This window comes from Stegostoma tigrinum, chromosome 13 (assembly GCF_030684315.1).
Source record: "Stegostoma tigrinum isolate sSteTig4 chromosome 13, sSteTig4.hap1, whole genome shotgun sequence".
NCBI lineage: Eukaryota > Metazoa > Chordata > Chondrichthyes > Orectolobiformes > Stegostomatidae > Stegostoma > Stegostoma tigrinum.
In genome coordinates, this window is record NC_081366.1 from 12091321 (window position 1) to 12113477 (window position 22157).

The 22157-nt window shown below is 46.0% G+C and overlaps 1 protein-coding gene across 4 annotated transcripts; it reads right to left on the bottom strand.

Moving 5' to 3' along the window:
- Positions 1-1514: 1514 nt before the first annotated feature.
- On the bottom strand, positions 1515-20772 carry LOC125458419 (zinc-binding protein A33-like). Of its 4 annotated transcripts, none has more exons than XM_059650567.1 (7): positions 20389-20771; positions 14232-14327; positions 13758-13991; positions 12227-12246; positions 11418-11527; positions 6623-7156; positions 1515-1638 (listed from the first exon to the last, which is right to left on the bottom strand). In XM_059650567.1, exons 1-7 carry the CDS (start codon positions 20641-20643, stop codon positions 1592-1594), a joined length of 1296 nt encoding a protein of 431 aa, XP_059506550.1. In that variant the 5' UTR covers positions 20644-20771; the 3' UTR covers positions 1515-1591. The 4 variants fall into 4 exon arrangements, with proteins under 4 accessions (XP_059506550.1, XP_059506551.1, XP_059506549.1 ...); XM_059650568.1 differs by lacking the exon at positions 1515-1638 and adding an exon at positions 4726-4772; XM_059650566.1 differs by lacking the exon at positions 1515-1638 and adding an exon at positions 4787-5123 and having other exon boundaries at positions 20389-20772.
- Between the last annotated feature and the right edge of the window lie 1385 nt (positions 20773-22157).

Genomic DNA, 22157 nt, shown 5'->3' on the forward strand with positions numbered 1-22157 from the left:
TGTCTTTGGCAATTTTGCATTTCCACAAAGTCTCATCCTTGTTTTCCAATCCCTCTGAAGCCTTCCACTTCTGGCCCTGGAATCTCCTCCAGCCTCTCAACTCTCCAAAAACTTCAAATTTTCCATTGTGGCCTCTTGAGCATACTTATTTTCAAAGCTTCAATTGCTTAACACTAAGCTCTGGAATTCCCCCTCTAAATCCCTCCCCCTCTGTCACCTTCTTTAAGGCCCTCTCCTTCGGCCAAGCTTTTGATACATCTTGACTTCTTATATGGCACAGGCTCAGGTTTCATCTCATAAATCCTGTGTGCCTTTGAGCTTTACATTCGAGATGCTGCTGAATAGGGAACCAGTGAACTAGAATCGGGGGCATAGCCTCAAAATACAGGGGGTGCAGATTCACGACTAAATCGAGGAGGAACTTCTTCACCCAAAGTGGGGTGAATCTGTGGAATTCCCTGCGCGGTGAAGCAGTCGAGGCTACCTCGTTGAATGCTTTGAAGTTAAAGATAGATAGATTTTCTTGAACAGTAAGGGAATTAATGGTTATGGAGAGGGCAGGTAAGCGGAGCTGGCTCCATGAAGAGATCAGCCGTGATCTTATCGAATGGTACAGCAAGCTCAAGGATCCAGACGGCCTACTCCTGCTCCTATTTCTTATGAACGCATGAGGGAGAACGGGGAAGATGAGTGAATGGGACTTGGTGAGAGTTGAGAGACAGACAGCAGAGTTTTGAATAATACCAATTTTACGATGGGAAGATGACTGAAGGTCCCCCAGGTGAGGTGCAACAATGGTTTGCTGTTACAGATGGTGGAGTTTTAAGTTAATTTGTACATGGAAAAGGTATATAGGAAATCTAATTGACTAAGGCAGAGGAGCGGAGGATGTCTATTCACACGTGAATGTGATATCATTGCTTGCACAGAGACATGAGACGGGACAGGTCTGGTGGCTCAGTATTTTGGGGTATAGAGTCTTCAGGCGTGATGTAAGGAAGGTGGGGTGTAAAAGCGCTAGTTCATCACCACGATAGATGATATCTTGGGAAGTTCCTTAAATCAGGTCATATGAGACACATTAAATACAAAATGGAGGGGACAATCACATTGTTGGCAGTACTGCAGCCCCTCAAACAGGGTCAGAAAGAGGGTACAGATTAAAAAAGAAAAAACCTGAAGGTGTTTTTTGAGTGTATTAAAAGGACAACAGGATAATCAGGGAAACTGTAGCATCCATTAGCGACCAAAAAGGCAACCTTTGTGAGGAGCTAGATGTAGGTGACATTATAAATGAACACTTTACATGAGTAAACACTGTAAAGAAGGGTGATGTAGGTCTAGAAATCAGACACAGTGACTGCGATATATTTGAACATACTAACTTTGAGAGGGTGTCGCTATTAGTGATTACAGCAGACTTGAACGTAGATAAATCCCAGCCCCAGATGAGATCTATGCCAGGGTGAGCTGGAGATGGGTGGGGGTGGAGGGGCTAAAGATTGCAGGGGTCCGACAATAATTTTCAAATCCTCTCTGCCAAAACGCGGTTTGATAAAGGACTGGAGGATTCCTAATGTGGCACTATTCCTCAAGAAGGGTGGCGGGGATAAACCAGGAAACTGCAGGCCAGTGAACCTAAAAATCAACAATAGAGACGCTAATCAGAAAACATTCTGAGCGACAGAATTAATCTGCATTTGAGTAGCAAGCACAAAAGCAAGGATCGTCTGTGCGGATTTGTTAGGGGGTTATCACATCTGACAAATTTGACTGAGATTTTCCAAGATGGTGAATTTGTGTGTGGGTGAGGGTAATACAGTTGGTATAGTCTATATAGAGGGGGTGCAGAGAAGAGTCATCAGAATGTTGCCTGGCCTGGAGTAATTCAGCAATGGAGAGGAACTAGGCAGGCTAAAGTTAGAACAGGGAGGCTGAGGGGAGACCTGATTGAAATGTATAAAGTTTACGGGGAGCATAAAAAGGATGAAATGTTTCCCCAAGGGGTCAAAACCAAATTTTAAGGTAAGGGGCAGAAAGTTTAGGAGTATGAGGCAAATTATTTTCATTCAAAAGGTGATGAGTACCTGAAACTTTGTCTGAGAGAGAGAGGTAGAGGCAAGAACCATCACAACATTTAAAGAGGATTCAGAAAAAAGCGCTTGAAAACATTGCAGCATGAAGGGTACCGGCCAATTACTGGAAAAGGCCTGAAACATCAGCTTTTGTGCTCCTAAGATGCTGCTTGGCCTGCTGTGTTCATCCAGCTCCACACTTTGTTATAGTGGAAAATGGGACTCGATAGAGGCTTGATGACCAGCGCAGACACGATGGGCCAAATGACTTTCTTCCTTGCTGTGAAAAATCTGACTTTGAGGAAGATTGGATGAGTTAGGTCTGGAGGTAATAAAGGCAGGGAGGGAGGTTTCAAAAGATGAGAGGGGTTGGAGTGGAGCTGGGCAAGGTTACATTCCAGAAACTATAGTGGTCAGAATGGTGGGTGGGGGGGGGCGCAATATTTTTACAAAGAGAGAGTGGTTTGTGTGTGGACCATACTTCCAGAGGAAGGGGAGGATGTGGGCACAGTTACAATGTTTAAAAGACATTGAAATAAGTACATAAATAAGAAATGTTTGGAGGGATGTTGGCAAAGTGCAGGCAGGGGGCACTAATTTAGCTTGGCATTACGATCACCATGGATTGGTTGGATGGAAAGGTCTGTTTCCATGCTGTATGACTCTAGGGGGGTCATGCGGGATGGAGGTTGTAACAGAGTGACAATGTCTGAGCAGCAGAGTAGGAGACTGGAGATGATCATTCACAGTCTCAACGGCTCATCTGTTCCAGAATTTTAATTACCACACCCTCCCGCTTTACATTATTTGTTCTTTTCATCATTTAATTCCTCACCTGCTTTCCATTTAAGTCAGTCCTTTAACTTTTGCTCTCGACCCTCAGTTACTTCTCTTCCTGTAGATGCTGTCTCACCCGTTGAGCATTTTAAAAAATATTTGGGTATTTTAGAGAGGAAAAAAAATCATAAATGTGGGAATTCTTGAGAAGGACAGAATCTGCTACCTACCCCCAACTAACGTTGAACAGATTGACTTGCGTGGCAATTTCAGGGGGCAGCTAAGAGTGAACCACATTGTTGTGGGCCTGGAGTCACACGTAGGCCAGACCAGGTAAGGACTGTAGATTTCCTTCCCTAAAAGGCAGGGAACGGCACAGATTTTTACAATAATTGATCTCAGCAATAGTCGTACACTACACAAGATACCCTGAGGCCTACTGAGTCTACACCTTCAAAGCAAAACCTGTGGTCACAGTCCCAATTGTAGCTTCCCACAGTAATTTTATTTAAATTTCACAACCCGCAGCAGTGGGATTCGAACCTGGTGTCCTCAGCCTAGGCCTAGTGACATCTTAACACATCCTGAACTGAAAACAATGGCATACATCCACATTATTGAAACAGACCATTTAACTCACACTATTTTTAATGCTGCACATCGGCCTCCTGCCGCTCTACTTCATCTCCACCTAGGAGCGCATCCTTCAGGTCGTCTCGGTCAGGTATCTGACTTATATACATTATTCACCTGAAATAGACCTAGTGCTTCCCAGTTTCAATTTCTCACTACTCTCTGCAGAGATATTTATCCTGAATATTTGCTAAATATTTTGGTCATTATGTCAATGTTCTTAGTTCAGCTATACCTACCCTATCAAATTCTTCCATAAAACCTTTAAAAAACCTACATCAGACCATGTCTTCAAGTTTTCCTGGACAGTTATGAACTCTCAGTTCTGATCTCAAATCTATGCGCTCTCTCCAGGGTCTTTATCTCATGTTTCGTATAAATGAACAGAAGTACTCATAGCATGGTCCAGGTTTAACTTGACTTTTCAAATACTTGTAACTCCAGGTTCCTTTTGGGATCACAGCCACATGCCAGAGCAACCCAGCAATGTGACAACAGTGCCACCTTGTGAGACAGCTTCCATACTCTCAATTCAATCCTTTCAAAGGCAAACAGACAAACAGTGCGACTTAGCGCACAGCACTAATTCCGCACAATCTCACAGCTAAACGTTATGAGTGGATTGGGTCTACTTCAGTTGGAATCAATGGTGGGATCAGTGATGCCTTTTGCACAGAGAGTGCAAGAGTTTCAATTCTGAAGCGGGTGCAGGAGCAGAGTGAGCTGGGTGTGTATGTGCACAAGGTGGTAGGCAGGTAAGCGAGAGCCTTTGATAAAGCATCCAGTATTCTCAGCTTTATTAGGGACACTGAGTACAAGAGCAGGAAGGTTGTGCTAAATCAGTACAGCACTTGGTAAAAGCTCAGCTAGAATATTGTGTACAGCTATGCAAGCCACACTAAGTGGATATAAATGCACTGCAGAGTGTGCAGAGAAGATTTCCAAGAGTGACTCCAGGGATGAGAAACTTCAGTTACTCAGATCAGAGAGTGTTCTCTTTGGGGAGAAAGCCAAAAGGGGATCTGATAGAACTTTGACAGGGGTCTACATAAAGTGGATAGGAAGAAACCATACCTACTCTAAATCTGCACCCTCTATTCTTGTTCGTTTGAAGACAGACGTAGAGCACAGAAACAGAGCCTTTGGTCCAATCTGTCCATGCCAAAGAGATACTCTGGATTAATCTAGTTCCATTTGCCAGCATTTGTCCCAAATCAATGGTTTGAAAAATGTGCTGAGAGAAAAAGATTATCACTCAGTGAGTGATTTGGGTCGATGATGCAACATCTGGAAATAACAATGGGGAATAACTGGAGTCAGATTCAATGAAGGATTGAAAAGGGCATTAGGCAACTTTTTAAATGAAAGCAACGTGCAAGGGGAAGGGGGGAGAAGGTAGGAGATTGGCTTCGAGTCTTTCTGCTCATTTGGAGAGGGAGTGCAGACATAATGAAGCTGAATAGCCTCATTCCCCACAGCCTCTTGACAGTGTAAGCCTGGGAGATGTAACAGCTGCCCTGTGACCTCCTACCCCTCATTCGACAAGGCCCCAAATACTTTTTCCAGGTGAAACAGCCATGTACTTGTATATCTTTCCATGTAGTTTGCAGTCTTCGCTGGAATGTGGTTTCCTGTACACTGGGGATACCAAAAACAGAAGAACACCTCAGTTTTTGCTTAAACACTCTCTAGCCTATTGGACACAGCCATTGAGGTTGAACAACCTCACAGCATAACTCAACAATCCTTTCTTTTCTGTGTTAGGAGGGCGTCTGATAGTTCAGCATTTACCATCCCTGTTCGACCAAATCTTTCAGAGTCAAGGACAGCACAGGAGGTGGTCATTCTACCCATCAAGTCCATGCTGGCTCTGAACTTAAGTGAAAAATTGTTTAAAACTAAAATCAGCCCCAATGCATCTCAGTCTTCATGATGCAGCTTTTAATTTTTAAATGATGAATACAGGCAAAAACAGAAATCATAAAATGAGCAGAATATTCAAAATACAGTTCACAACGAAGCATTAACAAATGTTGTTCATCCTTTTCCCTGGCCCGCTCACCACGTTTGACACATCATGTGCCTTTCTGAGGCCATATCCTATCCACAAAAATCTGGAAATGACAGATGTTCTGCTCTGTGTACCTCGATTTAAGCAACTCTCCAAAACTACACATTGCTATCTAAATAATAAGTTGATTGTTTGCTTGAATAAAACTTTGGAGGAGCTTGACTACTCTATTCAAAGTAGAACAGAATCAGCTGCAAAAGATTATTTATAATCCATTCATTTATAGGTGAAAAAAAATTAAAGAAATTACCATTGCGGTCTAACTGGTCTGTATTTGGGAGGACAGGAGGATATAAGTACCACAAACTAAAACATAATTTGGTAAAGATAGACAAGTACATACAAGGGGAGCATGAGGCAGAGACAGGGGGGTGGAGTAAGGGAGGACTGCAAAAACCAAGAAAAAGAGAAACTGAAAGACAACCACAAGAGCGGGGACTGACAAATCTTCCTCTTGCTGCCAACAGGTTAAAAAGAATTACAGAAAGTTAAATCCAGAAAAAAAGGTAAACTCAACTGTCCAAACCACAGAAATTTCCAATTTAATCCGCTGAATTTAATAGGTTATATTGATTAATGCCAAAGCAGATTTTGGTAGCTGCAGTTCTGTAGGTCACCACCAGATGGCAGGAAGGTGAATTTGGGGGAATCTCTCCCTTGGAACATTAAGCAGGAGCAGGGGTCAACTTTGCAACTAGCAAAAGGATCAACTACGCCACCCTACCCCCACTTCAAGTTAATGCAGGATCCAGGGAGAGACAGAGGAAACAAAGACAGAGGGCGAGGGGAAGGAGGGAGAGCAAGAGAGGACAGGGGAATTAAGAGAATGGCAGAATGTTGAACTCTCCGTCGCACCCTCTCTATCATCTCAGCAACTGAAGTGGGCCGGGGAGGGGTTAGGTTGTGGATCCCAAAGCCAGCACATGCAAGATCACAGCTTGACAGTTCATGTCGCAGAAAGCAACCACTGCATTCTAGCCTTCCCAGCGCAGGCCAGCACCACCACGCACCCCACCCCCACACCCCCACCCTTCTCCCAATAACCTAGCCCCTTTCTAAGGGTTACCATTGCAGAGTTGGAGAGGCGCAGAGTTCAGCCCGTTGTCACTGAAGCAGGTGCTGAAGAAGGCAAAGACCCTCTCAGAGAAGGTCTGGCGGAAGGTCAGGAGGTGAGACATGTCCTCAGCATCATAGAACGAAAGGCGACCGCCATCAAAATCCAGGAACACCCCGATCCTCTTCAGCTTCTTCTGAATGGGCAGCTGTTTCCATGGCAACGTGCCAGCCCAGTACTGCTCACCATCCCTCAGGCGAAGGGTCCAGTAGCCATTGGAAGGTGCAACTCTGACCACCACCTTACGGTCCACCGTCTCCTTGGCAATACCCAGGTCCCACTTGGTCTTCCCGGCCACTCCCACCTCCCAGTAGTGCCTCCCACTGGAGAAGCTCTGGGAGCTCAGGACATTGACGCACTTATCGAATCGCTCGGGATTATTGGCCACAGGCTGCTGCTCATTGACCTCGGACACACGAGTCAGATCGTCTGACACAAGCAGGTTAGGGTGAGCGGTGTTTGGGTCAAAGGTCAGTCGGGTTGGAGCTGACAGAAAGAAAATAATGGCCTCTTTCAGATCGCCCAACAAATATTCATTCACTTATTCAATAAAACATTAAAAGAAACAGAATCCAACTTAATCTGCCCATTTTTTAAAAAAAAATCACCTTTAACCTAAATAAAAGGAAGGTTCTCTACAGCAGTGATAACAAAATAATACGACATTGAGCTAAAAGATTTGTAAACTACTAAACAGAATTGTTAAAATTGATCTGTTATTAGAAACTCACATCCTACAGTGTAGTTGACTAATATTTAACGTTATTAGAGCCTCTTCAGTATCATAAAGAGGGTGCAATATAGAAAAGATGCCAAGGCAGAGGGAATTCTTGGAGTTTATTTTAAGTTAGAAAAAGCTTTCTCATGTCAAAAAGTCAGGACCTCGCAGAGAAACTGCTCATCTCAGGAAGGGAACTATACGATTCTAATGTGCTGTCAGTTTCACTCTCAACTTTACACTGACTCATGGCCTGACAACGCCTCGTGTTAAGCAAGTCTCATCCCCATTCTCAGACTGACTGGCAAGAACCCCAGAGCTCTCCCAGAAAGCTGAAAGGGATGACCACCGATGATGGACTGATTAACAGACGACATACCAGAGGTCAGGATTAGATGGGATCACAGATCTTTTAAGGGTTGCAGGACTGGAGGAAATCACTGAGATAAGTGACAGGCAATGCCACACAAGCATTTGAATAGAAGGGATGAGAATTTGAAAACTGAGGTGAGTGGAAATTAATGTAAGTTAGGGAGCACAGGTGAGCTGGGTTTTCAATTTTAAAAAAAACCTTTATTCATTCACAGGATGAGGGCATCACTGGCCAGGCAGCATTTATTGCCCATCGGGCTGTTAAGAGTCAACCACATTGCTGTGGGTCTGGAGTCACATGCAGGCCAGACCAGGTAAGGATGGCAGTTTCCTTCCCTAAAGGACATTAGTGAACCAGACAAATCAGCTCACAATGGACTCCAGATATTTATTGAATTCAAATTCCACCATCTGTCACAGCAGGATTCGAACCTGGGTCCCCAGAATGATGTCTGAGTCTCTGGATTAATAGCCCATTGATAATACCACTAGGCCACTGCCTCCTCGTTGAACGGATGTTGGTCAGAGTTAGGATACAGGTCATAGAGTTTGATGAACTGAAGTGTAAAAGAGCACATAAGGTCTTAAATCAGAATTCTCAAAGTGCAAGAGAACCCATTCCTGACTTCTAGAGGAGCAACTCCTCTACAATTCTATTCATAATTTGTTTATTGTTTTCTCCATCTTCTTCCTACTGAAGTCAGTCACTTCACAGATCAATGGGTTAATTTTCATTCCACCAGCCTGGCTTAGTTCTCCTGAAACTTAGCACCATCCTCCACTCAGTTCACAGCATTCCCAAGTCAGAGGTTTGTAGAAATGAAATTGACCCTTTGTTCCAACCAGTTCACATTGACCATAGTCTGAAACTAAACTAGTCCCACCTGCCTGTGCTTGGTCCATATCCCTCCAAACAATTCTTATTCATGTACTTATCCAAATGTCTTTTAAATGTTGTAACTGCACCCACATCCAACACTTCCTCTGGAAGTTCACTTCACACATGAACCACACTCCTTTGAAAAAAAAGTTGCCCTTCATTGTCTTTGTAAGTTCTCTCTCCTCTCACCTTTAAATATACCCTGTAGTCTTGAAGTCTCCCACTCTAGGGAAAAGACATCTGCCATTCACCTTACAGAGGCCTCTCACAACTTTATAATCCTCCATTAGGGTGACCCTCCCCTCAACCTCCTACACTCCAGGCTCTCCCCATAATTCAAACCTTCCTTTCTTGGCAACATCCTGGTAAATCTCTTCTGAACCCTCTCTAGCCTCATAACATCCTTCCCATAACACGACGACCAGAATGGACACAGTATTCTAGAAGAGGCCTCACCAATGTTCTGTACCATCTTCACATAACATTCCAACTCCTATACTCAGAAGGAGTGAGCAATGAAGGGAAATATGCTATAGCCCTTCTTGACCAACTACAGATTTCAAACTAAACCAGCACTTTGTGAAGTCATTCATTTTGGCAGAAAACAAACAAGAAAGCAGTAAACAAATTATGAATACAATTGTGAATAAAAATGTTGCCTTATTGTGCAAAGTCTAGGTCAATCATACAGGTCAAAGAAAACATGTGTCTTCATACGAACCTCCTCTACAAACATTTTCCTGTCTAAAAGACAATTATTCACAGTGCCCTCAGTTTCCAATCACAGAGCTATTTTTGGATCCATGCTGCTACTGTGCCTGGGGTTTTTATTTGACTGTGAAGTTTGGTATTGTTGCACTAAAAAAGTAGTCTATCTAAAGTCCATGGAAAGCACATCATTACCCTCATTAGCTCTCTCCATTACCCTATCAAAACAAAACGCCAATTTCATTCAACATGTAACAACTTACCTGGCAACAAATCCACAATTAATCCTGGAGTACGGATCTGCTCCAAACATCAGCAGAAACAAACACACAGCAGTAACAAACACACAGCAGTAATTCATGAGGTATTAACTGCGTCAGACTAGAGTAGCAGCAGGGTGGTCACAGGGAGGTGCTGTCTGTGAAGCTGCCTGCAGAGTTACGCTAACACAGGTCTCATGCTGCCTTTCAGCCCATCTCCTGAGCTATCAGCAATGGGTGTGTATGAAATATGCAAGGTTTACAGGTTGACCTTTCACCTCTGGGATCTAGTCATTAATTTCTGGGTTAGAGCTTAACCAGCGAAGAGGCGGCTTTACTCTGTAGCTAACCCCATGCAGTCCATGACCTGGCAATATTTGTTGGGGACAGTGTGGACAGAGCTTTAGTTTCATTTTTAAAACGAGTAGAGTGAGCTTTACTCCATCTGTAGCCCTATGCTGTACTGGTCCTGGGAGTGTACGATCAGGATGTTAGTAAGACAGCTTTAGTTTCAGGTTAAAAACGTAGAGAGAGCATTACTGTATCTAACACTGCACTGTCCCTGTCCTGGAAAAATGTTTGATAGGAGCAGTTCAAAAGTGCTTTGCTTTCCGTTTCAAAGAGTAGAAAGACAGCTTGACAGTATCTAACCCGGTGACGTCCCTATGCTGGCAAATGTTTGATGAGGACAGTGTAGAGGAAACATTACTCTGTCTGTAATCCCATGCTGCACTAATCCTGGCAGTGGTTGATGGGGCTGAGGATGGAATTGAGGAAGATTTACTTTCAGTTTAAAGCAGAGGGAGTGTTCCTTTCAGTCTAAAAAAGTGAAGAGAGAGTTTTACTCTTGTTTCTGACCCCATGCTGTCCCCGTTCTGCGAGTGATTGATGAGGACACTGTACAGTAAGGTTTACTTTTAGTTTAAAAGCGCAGAGGAAGCTTTATCTAACTCTGTACCGGACCTACAAACATAGAATCCTTATGGTGTGGAAGCAGGCCATTCGACCCATTGAATCTACATCAACCTCTGAACAGCATCTAACCCAGACCCACCCCACTACCTTATCCTTTAAACACCGCATTTCCTGTGGCTAACCTACCTGGCCTGCACATCCCTGAACACTACGGGCAATTTAGCATGGCCAATCCACCTAGCCTGCACATCTTTGGACTGTGGGAGGAAACCGGAGCACCCAGAGGAAACCCACGCAGACACGGGGAGAATGTGCAAACTCTACACAGACAGTTGCCCAAGGGTGGAATCGAACCTGGGTCCCTGGCACTGTGAGGCTGCAGAGCTAATGATGGAGTGTTTCTTGGGGACAGTATAGAGGTAGCTGTACCCGGTCTCATGCTATACCTGCTCTGGGAGTGTTTGAATGGGACAGTGTCAAGGAAGCTTCAAATTTAGGTTAGCTTCAGTTTTCTTTAAAGAAAGATTTAATCCATTTTCTAAGCAACCAGTTCAGAGACGTGATTCCACACCTCTGGAGCAGATGGGGCTTGAACCTGGGCCACCTGGTCCGGGGCAGAGACAATACCACTGTGCCAACAGTAGAAAGAATTGCACTCTGTATCTAACCCCGTGCTGTCCCTGTCCTGGCAGTGTTTGAAGTTTGGGGTGGAACAGTGTGAAAACCTTCACCTTCTGCTCCTGGAGTAGGTGTTGGTTCAGGTTTTGGAGGGGGTTGGGGCGAGAACATTACTGACCGGGAGGATAGTCATTAATTAAAAAAGAGAAGCGTTAAAAAACCCTCAACGTGAAGCACAGGAGGTACACAGCCCAAGGCTAGAAATCCCACCGTTACCTGGTTCCAGCGACTTATACATCTTCTTCCAGACGATGTACTGAAGGGGCCCAGTGTAACGGGCAGCACGAAGATGACCACTGATATCAGGCTCATTCTCAATCTGCACACTGTGGGGCGAGAAAGTTCAGTGAGGGCAGTAACCTTACAATGGTGGGGGGGGGGGGCAGTGCTTGAGAGCACGCACAGTGGAGTAAGAGGCAACAGCAATTCAGGAGACAGAAGAACGTTTTCTTAAAATATCCACCCCCTGAGAAACAGCCAGGCACAGAAGAATGATTATCTTTTAAAATAAAAAGGGGCAAACAATTAAAAAAAGAGAGTGTGTCACTTGTTTGATACAAGTCACAACACAACAACGGACTTTTGCATTCTAGGTAGCGCCTTGCGGGCAGTAAAAATGTCCAAAAAGGTCTTTCACAGGAATGTTATTCAGTTAAAATTGACACCTCGTCGCCTGAGATATTAGAGAGATGACCAAGAGCTCGGTTACAGGGGCCAGCTTTAGAAAACCACCTTACAGCAGCAAGTCAAAAGCTGAAAGGTTTAGTGACAGAATTCCACCCCCTTATACCGGAGACACAGCCGCCAGTGATGGAATCTGGGGAACGCACAAGGGGTCAGTGCAGAAGGGGTGCAGGACAGTGAGCGCAGGGGCTGAGGTGATGGGTGAACTGGATTTGGTAAGCATTGGGATACAGCAGCAGAGGTTTGAACAAATTGACCAACCTAATCAGGAGCTCGGAGCAGACTTCATCGTTAACAGAAAATGCACCATGATACAACGAAATGAAAGTGTATTTACGTACCTGCCTGCAAGACCCCGGGTCTGGGGAAAGAAAACAGAATGAGGCAGAATTAGGTGCAGTTTGAAGGTTATATTCAGTGCTGAATCCTCCTTTTAATGTGATGCGCCTCTCTTTAATCGACCTCGCTATCCACACCATTGGAACACCACTTGGCTCAGGGTAAAATAATACCGGAGTTGCTAATTCAAGCATTTCACCAGTATTAGAGCACAGCAACAGGCCATTCAGCCCAATAGGTATGTACTGGCATTTATGCCTCAGGCGCCAACTCCCACCTTACCAACACTTCCTGTTCCTTCCTCAGTGACAGCCATGCCACTGGTCTTCAACACTCACTGTGGTAGTGAGTTTCACATTTTAAAAGTACTAAAACCCATCTGAAAGATGTCTCAGTGGCTCAAAGCTCCCCAGGTAGCACACTTACCCAAGTCCTAGGCTCAAGCAGGTAACTGTGCCAGAGACTGAGAATGCAGTCCCAGGGGAGCTCTGAATGCTGCCAGATCTGCTGAGCTTTTCAAGCAACTTCTGCTTTTGGTTTACGGCATCCGCAGTTCTTTCTGATTTTATTTACCGCATCATCTATTTTCAACTCAAGTAGGGAGAGCTCCCTGATGTCCTCGGCTAATATTTATTTAGCTGGTTAATGAGTAAACCTCAAACAAACTTCATTGTACTGATTAAAAATAGCCCAGTCATCATCAAGGTGTTGTTTGTGGGAGATTACTGTGCCACATTGCACTGCAGGAAATGCAACAGCCAACGCTTCCAACAGAAGTAAAATTACCGTGCACTTTTATACAGCACAATAAGAAAGAGAATGTGCCCTGTTTCTCACCTCACAGGTCACCAATGAACTATGCTGATATGTGAGACACAGTCAGTGGTATATAAAACGAAGGCAGCGACAGCAGCCAGTCTGTTGCAGTCCTCTGCGGCTGGGGTCATACCTACAAACAGCTGGATATGCGAAGACAGCTAACAAAGCAGCTCAACAGGTTTAACCCGAGGCTCACCACACCTCAGGTGGGGGGGGGGGGGGTAGCGGTTGACAGGGTAACTTCAGCTGGTGAGAGAATTGAACCCATGCTGTTGGAGTCACTGTACATCGCAAAACCAGCTGTCCGGCCAACTGAGCTAACAATGCCCCCTTTTATTTTTTGCAATGGTTACAAGTTTGAAGGAAGCCTGCAGTGCGTTATTATCTGTACGAGAGTCTCCGCTTTACTCAGGCTCCTGGAGACTGCACCCGAAGCTCAATGTGTTTCGAAAGCAAACAGATCAACTCCAAAACTGTTCTGAGGAAGGGTCACCGGACCCGAAACATTAACTGATCTTTTTCTTTTCCCCTTCACAGATGCCACCAGCCCTGCTGAGCTTTTCCCGCAACTTCTGCATTTGTTCCAGATCAACTTCTCCTGCCCGTGCCAAAATCCAACTTTTGTCAAGCGTATTTGGGAGGAGGGGTACTGGCAGAAGCTAACTCAGACCCTTCTGCTCACACCCCGTTAGATGTCCCCTCTGTAGCCATTACCTCAAACAGCACGGTGGTCTTCAGCTGCTCCAGACAGCCCTGGGTGCTGCTGATGAGCTGCTCCAGCTCCTCAAGGCCCACGTCCAGCTGCTCAATGTGTCTCTGCAGCTTCTCCAGAGCGGAGGCCTCGTCTCGCTGCAGTTCAGTCACCAGGCTGCTCTCCTCCTTCCACAGGATCTGGTGCATCTTCTCAAAGTCACTCCTCACTTTCTGCTGGAGCTCAGCCGATTCCCTCTGCAAAAAAAAATGAAGAGTCTGAAAACACCTGCAGCGGGCCCATCCTTTGATGGAGCAGCCCACTGAGCCCCACAGCTAGCTGCTTTTTAAACTTTTTCAAGCATTTATCTTATTCCCTTTCTCCTTAGCTGGTTTCTTTTCCCTTTCCCGGACCCTGGAACAATTTTAACCCTCACGTCACAATTAGCTCAGCCCAGGATTTGAAGTATCACGGAGATTTCCCCAGATCGTTTTTACCTTGATTTCCGCCACCTTTCCTTCGTCTCGTTTCTTCATCTTCACGATCATGTCCTTCTGATCCCGGTGACATTTCTGGAGGTCGGTCAGCTGTTTCTGCAAGGTAACATCACAAGGTTTTTAAAACAACCCTCTTCGACTCTAGCATCCAAACACTGAGGATCAGAATGGTCCAATTTGGGTAGGACAAGCATGGAATTTCCACCTATTGGCTAATTCCTGCTGTCAAGTACCAAGGGATCAGGAAATTTTGCATCTGGTAATGTGCAATGAGGAATATTTAATGAAGATTTCAGAGGAAAAAATATCCTCTAGGAAACAGCGACCATAACATAGCAGAATTTGTTTGAGAGTGAGAAACTTGGATCAGAAACAAAATGATCAGAGGTATCGATAGAGTAGACAGCCAGAGACTTTTTCCTCGGGTGGAGGTAGCTATTACAAGCGGGCATAGTTTTAAAGTGAGTGGAGGTAGATATTGGTGCAACGTCAGAGGTAGGATCTTTACTCAGAGAGTGGCGGGGTGTGGAATGCATTGCCAGAGAGGATAGTGGCGTCGGCCTCACTAGGGGCATTTAAGCGGCTATTAGATAGGCATATGGATGATCGTATATGGTAAGGGTGGAGGTTAGATAGGCATTGGGATTAGAGTAAAAGTTCGGCACAATGTTGTGGGCCAAAGGGCCTGTATTGTTTGATGTTCTAGAAATAACACTGCTAAATGCAAATAAGGATAACTACAAAGTAATGAGGGGAGGGTTAGCTGGAGCAGGCTGGAAAGATCCACTCACATCCTGCAAACGTTTCTTCAAAACAAAAAATCATTGCACGAGTTCATGTGTCAGAGATGAAGACATGCAGAATTTGTCTTCTCTAATGCCAATCTCAATGTCAGTCTGTCAGAATGGTTTTATACCACTTCCTGCAACAGTTTTACACAACTGAATGTCTGAGTCAGTATTTCAGCAACAGTAAGAAAACCATTTCACTGTGTCACAACGACAGCTCCCCCTTTCCTGTGGAATATTAGTGAACAAAACAGCTTTCTACAACTGCATCACACTCTCTTTCACTGAAGCCAACTTTATTTCTTATCAGCAATTAACATTCTCAAACCACATTGGTGAAATTTCAAATAACACTGTGAGAAGCTATGCCGGCGAGAAGGTCCTCGACCCCAAAATGTCAAGCTTTCCCGCTCCTCTGATGCTGCGCGGCCTGCTGTTTTCATCCAGCTCTACACTTTTAACTCTTTATCCTGGAGCTATCTACTCTAGACAGCCCAATGCGAAAAAGTGCACTCTCTACATCTACTGGACAGGATGAAATGAGGTTGCGAGGAGGCTTAAACACTATCCAGATAGCAGCGCATGGCCAGTGTCAGCACTGGAAAGTCAGTGGGAGGCAATCTCATTGAATCTGAGAGATGTTTTGCAAGGTTAGATTCCATTTTGCACTAACTGGAGAATCTAGATCTAGAGGTCACAGTCTCAGGTTAAAGTGGTAGCTATTTAGGACTGGGACAAGCTAAACATTCTACACGCAAAGGGTTACAAATCTTTGTAACTCTCTACCCAAGCAGACTGTATATGTTCAGACAGTGGCTATATTTAAGACAGAGATTGTTAGATCGCTTGATATTAAAAGGGAATCAGGGGACATTCTGGGCGAGTAGAATTATTGCTGAAGACTAGTCATGATCTTCAAAAAAAAAAGTGGCAGACCAGGCTCAAGAGAGACAAAGTTAAGAAACTATCCAGTTCGGTTCATGTAATATTGAAAGCAGGAGGAGGATGGATGGCATTAGCTTTAAACCACTGTCATCTATGGATGTACCGTCATTCACGCCTGACAATAGCCTCAGAAAAGTTCCAGTAACAGGGGGTGGTAGCGATGCAGAATTACCACTCACTCGTGACACACAGAGGGGGGGGGGGGGGAGAGCGATGGAACTGCCTTCTTCAGAAACTTTCCTTTATTCACCCATCTTCAGCTATTTAATCTTGCACCTTACTAGTTGGGTTTCTTACTAGAAACAGCCACAAGGTTGTGCTCACACAGACAAGCCCAAACGACCATCGTAAATAAGTCATTCACTGTCAGGCACCAGCAATAAACAGAGCTTGACACTTTCCACTTGAGGTCTAGTCTTGCACACAGGCTCACCTAGTCCCACTTGCTCACACCCACTCCTATATGCACGCTCACTGCTACATACCGGGGTTTGCTAGTTACCAGCAACAGGATTTCTGGGCAATTCCTCTCTGCTTCAGGGACAAGACCTCCAACTCTTTCTCCAGGGTGACCAGCAGGGAGAGGTCCTCAGAATCCCAGTAACTGAATGACTTGGGGCTCATTCTTAAACAAAATCAAAGGTATAAGCCCAAGAGTATCTCGGGCAGTGTAAAATGAGCGAGGATTTCTCTCCCAAACTAACAGGGCATAGCAGACTGGTAATTCACAGGCTAAAGCTGTGGGGACATGGGTTCAAATTCTACCATGGCAGCTTAAAGTCTGTCAATAAATCTGAAATTGTAAATTGGTGTCAGCAAGAGTGACCATAACAATCAATTGTAAAAACCCACTGGGTTCACTAATGCCCCTGAGGGAAGGAAATCTACAGTCCATACCCAGTCTGATCTACAAGTGAGATAACAAGGTGCATACCTGGATGAACACAGCAGGCCAAGCAGCAAGGCTGACGTTTCGGGCCTAGACCAGTGAGTCTAGCTCCACAGCCTGAACAGCCCTCAACAACAGCCCCAGCTCACATCCAGGATATCAGTGAAAGAATCAAAGACAAGTCCCACAGTCAGAATTAACATTCAGTGTCAGCTTTCTGCTAAGATCAGACGGCCCAAGTCTGCACAAAGCTGCATGTGGGCTTGAGGAAAACAAAACAAATTCTCCAAATAACTTTTTTTTAAAAAAAAGACAAGCAATTGACATAACACCAAGCCATAAACACTGCTTAGGGTTGCTGCTTTTTAGTCTGAAACATTATGAATTTCTATGGGACAGCCAACCAGCCATTAAGGCACCATCGCACCTTGTTCCTCTGCAAACAACTGGGCTACTCCTTTATTAATTCAAAGTCACGTACATCATTAACAACTAAATTATCCTACTACATATGTAAGCAGAACAGGATTTTTGGAAATTGTAGAATGATATCATGCAGGTGGCTGGTCTCACATGCTATCTTTTTAACGATAATATAACAAATGCTACTGCCCTGATGACGTTTTCTGTCCTCAAGAGTTGATTCTATGTTAGATATTGCTGTTAGCTGTTTCTGTCGGCCTTAGAGGCTGTGCATTCAGATCGCTAGGTTTCAAAAAAATTCCACCCTTTGATCATTGGCAATAAAGTCAGAGACAATGATTAAATCTGTACCCTCCTGCTTTCGGGTACTGTTCCACCTCAATTACCCCATTAAAAACAAAACTGAATGTTGAATCAGAATGTTAAACATTGCGAAATTCTGATTCAGGATCATAAGACCATAAGGAATAAGAAAAGTACTAGGCCATCTGGCCCCTTCGAGCCTGCTCTACAATTCATTAAGATCATGGCTGGTCTTTTCATGGCCTCAGCGCCACTTACCCACCCACTCACCATAACTCTTAATTCCTTTAAATGTTCAAAAACAAAATCTATCTTTGCCTTAAAAGCATTTGACAAAGTAACCTCAAATGCTTCGCTGGGCAGGGAATTCCACAGATTTACAACCCTTTTGGGGAAGAAGTTCCTCCTCAACTCAGTCCTAAACCTGCTCCCCGTTATTCTGAGGCTATGTCCCCTTGTTGTAGTTTCACCCACTAGAACTGTGATCAATTTACAATGTTCAATCACAGGCATATAATACAACAGCCTATTTGCCTAAAGTGGGAATTAATTGGCATCGTCCCAGCGAGTTTTCATTGAGCAAAATGCCAGAGCAGGAGAATGACCCACTCCTCAAACAAACATAGTGATCCAGTCAAAGTTGCAAAAGTAGTTAAGCATCAAGTCAGAAATTCTCAGCTTGCTTGAAAATTTAATGGAGAACTTGCCTTTTGCAACCTCAAAGACTCAAACTCCTCAACCAACGCCAACACTTATTTATGGTCACTGTTGCAATGTAAGAAACACAAAGGACAATTTTTGAACAGCAGGATAGTGTCAGTCAGAGACATCTAAAAGCACAGAAAAAGGCCTTCCAGCCCATCAACTCTGCACTGATCAAAAACAGCCAAGATCAATGCCATAATTTGTTCTCTTAAGCAATGCAAGTTGAGGCACAAATACTGAAACAGGACATCAGCTGTAACAGACCTTGATTACATCCAAAGACAACTGTTTCAGCACAGACGGATACCATTCAGTGCATTGTGTCTGAAATACTGCCAGAAGACTTTGTTTTTGTTTGGTTTAAACCCCACCCAATGGGCAACTAAAGCATCAAATTAACAAGATCAGCACCTCCAGCAGTGCAGCACTCCCTCCGTCCTGAAGCTGGGAGAGTTAGGCTTATGCTTAATTCTTGAAAGTGGGCCTTGACCCCATAATTCTCTGACTTGGGTGAGGTTAAATTGAACCTGCGAAAGGGTCACCGGACCCAAAATGTTAACTGTCTTCTCCCTCACTGATGCTGCCAAACCTGTTGAGATTTTCCAGCAACTTTGTTTTTGTTAAACTGAACCTGGTTAGGCCACACTTGGAGTGTGATGCCCGACTCTGGTCACTTTTTATTTAGAGACAGGAGGAACCTCAAGAGAGTTGCAGACTGTTCCCAGGAATGGGGCTAGCTAAGAAATTTGAACAGTTCTGAAGGAGGGTCGCTGGACTTGAAATGCTAACTCTGCTTCCTCTCCACAAATGCTGCCAGACCGTTCGGATTTCTCCAGCAGCTTCAGGCAGCACGGTGGCTCAGTGGTTAGCTCTGCAGCCTCACTGCGCCAGGGACCCAGGTTCGATTCCAGCCGTGGGTAACTGTTTGTGTGGAGTTTGCACATTCTCCCCGTGTCTGCGTGGGTTTCCTCCCATGGTCCAAAGATGTGCAGGCTAGGTCGATCGGCCATGCTAAATTGCCCGTAGTGTTCAGGGGTGTGTGGGTTATAGGGGGATGGGTCTGGGTGGGATGCTCCAAGGGGCAGTGTGGACTTGTTGGGCTGAAGGGCCTGTTTCCACACTGTAGGGAATCTAATCTAATCTTCTGTGCTTGTTTCAGATCTTCAACATCTGCAGCTTTTTGTTTAACATAAGCTTGAGGGGAGATTTGAACTAGCCTTGCTGATTATGTCAGGACAAAATAAAGCACACAACGAAACGCTGTTCCCCTGAGCTGATCACAAGGACCAGGGGAAAGAGATTGAAGTATTGGGGCAAGATGTGCAGGAAGTATGTTAGGAAGAACATTTACTTTAGGCAGAGCGTGCAACAAAGGTCCAGAACATTTTGCCCTGAAGATTGGAAGCAGAATGACGTCTTCAGAGGAAACCTGCCAGGTATTAAGCTTGGAATGAGATAAACCCACAGGGGGCTACATGGGGGGGTGGGGGAAGGAGAGAGAGGAAGAAGTAGTGGGGGGAGGGAAGGAGAGAGAGGAAGAAGTAGTGGGGGGAGGGAAGGAGAGAGAGGAAGAAGTAGTGGGGGGAGGGAAGGAGAGAGAGGAAGAAGTAGTGGGGGGAGGGAAGGAGAGGGGGGAGGTAAGGAGGGGGGGGAAGGGAGGTAAGGAGGGGGGGGAAGGGAGGTAAGGAGGGGGGGGAAGGGAGGTAAGGAGGGGGGGGAAGGGAGGTAAGGAGGGGGGGGAAGGGAGGTAAGGAGGGGGGGGAAGGGAGGTAAGGAGGGGGGGGAAGGGAGGTAAGGAGGGGGGGGGAAGGGAGGTAAGGGGGGGGGAAGGGAGGTAAGGGGGGGAAGGGAGGTAAGGGGGGGGAAGGGAGGTAAGGGGGGGGAAGGGAGGTAAGGGGGGGGAAGGGAGGTAAGGGGGGGGAAGGGAGGTAAGGGGGGGGAAGGGAGGGTCGTGGGAAGGAGGGTGGAGGAAATGGCGGGCGGTGAAGGTGGCATAAAGTTGAGGGAAGCTCTCAGGCCGACTGCAATTGACGAGGGGCCGAAACTGCGCGGGTTTGAGTTTGCACCAGCCGTGTGCCGGGGATGGCGGGGAATCGCTGCTCACCTGTAACCGGTGCCGGACATCCTGGGTGCTCGCCCCTCTGAGCCTCTCCACCACCCCGGCCACCAGGTAATTGGTGCGGAAATTCTTGGAGCTGAACCGGCGGCGACACTGGGGGCAAGTGAAGCTGTTGTGGGAGCCCCTCCAGAAGTGTAAGATGCATTTCTTGCAGAAATGGTGCATGCAATCCAACATGACCGGCTCCTGGAACATCTCGCAACAGATACAACAGGTTAGTTCATCCGTCACCCCCTCCATCCTCACTCACTTCCCGAACAAACTAACAGTGTCACACCACATTTTCCAAGCCTTCTCAAACAGGGGGCAGGAATAAAATCCTTCAGCTACTTTCGATTTTACCCAATGCTCCGCCCATGACATTTCTCTCCCTCCCACTGCGAACCGGTGCACCAATGATCTCTCAGTCAACAACTTCTCATGAGCTATTTCAATGTCATTCTGCACCAATCCCTTCACAAACAGCTGCGAGAGTCAGTGAAAGAGCTGGGTCTGGGTTAATGTGCAAGTTACATCGGACTTCGCGGGGAGAAATTACACAGTTGGGGGGTGAATAATCTCTAATGTGCGGACGATTAATCATATAAATAATAACATCCCTGGAAATACTGACACACTCCCCCCCCCCCCCCCCCGCGGACCCCCTGTAAATACTGACACACTCCCCCCCCGGACACTTGTAAATACTGACACACTCCCCCCGACCCTTGTAAATACTGACACACTCACTCCCCCAGGATCCCTGTAAATACTGACACACTCCCCCCCCGGACCCCCTGTAAATACTGACACACTCCCCCCCCCGGACACTTGTAAATACTGACACACTCCCCCCAGACCCTTGTAAATACTGACACACTCCCCCGGACCCCTGTAAATACTGACACACTCCCCCCCCCCGGATGCCCTGTAAATACTGACACACTCCCCCCGGACCCTTGTAAATACTGACACACTCCCCCCCCGGACCCTTGTAAATACTGACACACTCCCCCCCCGGAGCCCCTGTAAATACTGACACATTCCCCACGGACCCTTGTAAATACTGACACACTCACTCCCCCCGGACCCCCTGGAAATACTGACACACTCCCCCTGGACCCTTGTAAATACTGACACACTCACTCCCCCCAGACCCCCTGTAAATACTGACACACTCCCCCCAGACCCTTGTAAATACTGACACACTCCCCCGGACCCCTGTAAATACTGACACACTCCCCCCCCCGGATGCCCTGTAAATACAGACACACTCCCCCGGACCCCTGTAAATACTGACACACTCCCCCCCGGACCCCCTGTAAATACTGACACACTCCCCACGGACCCTTGTAAATACTGACACACTCACTCCCCCCGGACCCACTGTAAATACTGACACAATTCCCCCCCTCGGACCCCCCTGTAAATACTGACACACTCCCCACCCCGGACCACCTGTAAATACTGACACGCTTGCCCCCCACCCCGGACCCTTGTAAATACTGACACACTCATCCACCTGGACACACTGTAAATACTGACACACTCCCCCCCCCCCGACCCCTGTAAATACTGACACACTCCCCCCAGACCCCCTGTAAATACTGACACACTCCCACCCCAAGACCGCTGTAAAAACTGACCCACTCCCCCCGGTCCCTTGTAAATACTGACACACTCCCCCCCCCTTGGACCCCCTGTAAATACTGACACACTCCCCCCGACCCTTGTAAATACTGACACACTCACTCCCCCCCGGACCCCTGTAAATA

Excerpts from the sequence above, each read along its gene's own strand:
- LOC125458419 (XM_059650566.1), bottom strand. The coding sequence starts at position 20,643 with ATGGAGGGGGTGACGGATGAACTAACCTGTTGTATCTGTTGCGAGATG. Across the intron at positions 13,992-14,231 it reads GAAAGGTGGCGGAAATCAAG|AGGGAATCGGCTGAGCTCCA; the intron begins GTAAAAACGATC and ends TTTTTTTTGCAG. Across the intron at positions 12,247-13,757 it reads AGACCACCGTGCTGTTTGAG|ACCCGGGGTCTTGCAGGCAG; the intron begins GTAATGGCTACA and ends TTCTTTCCCCAG.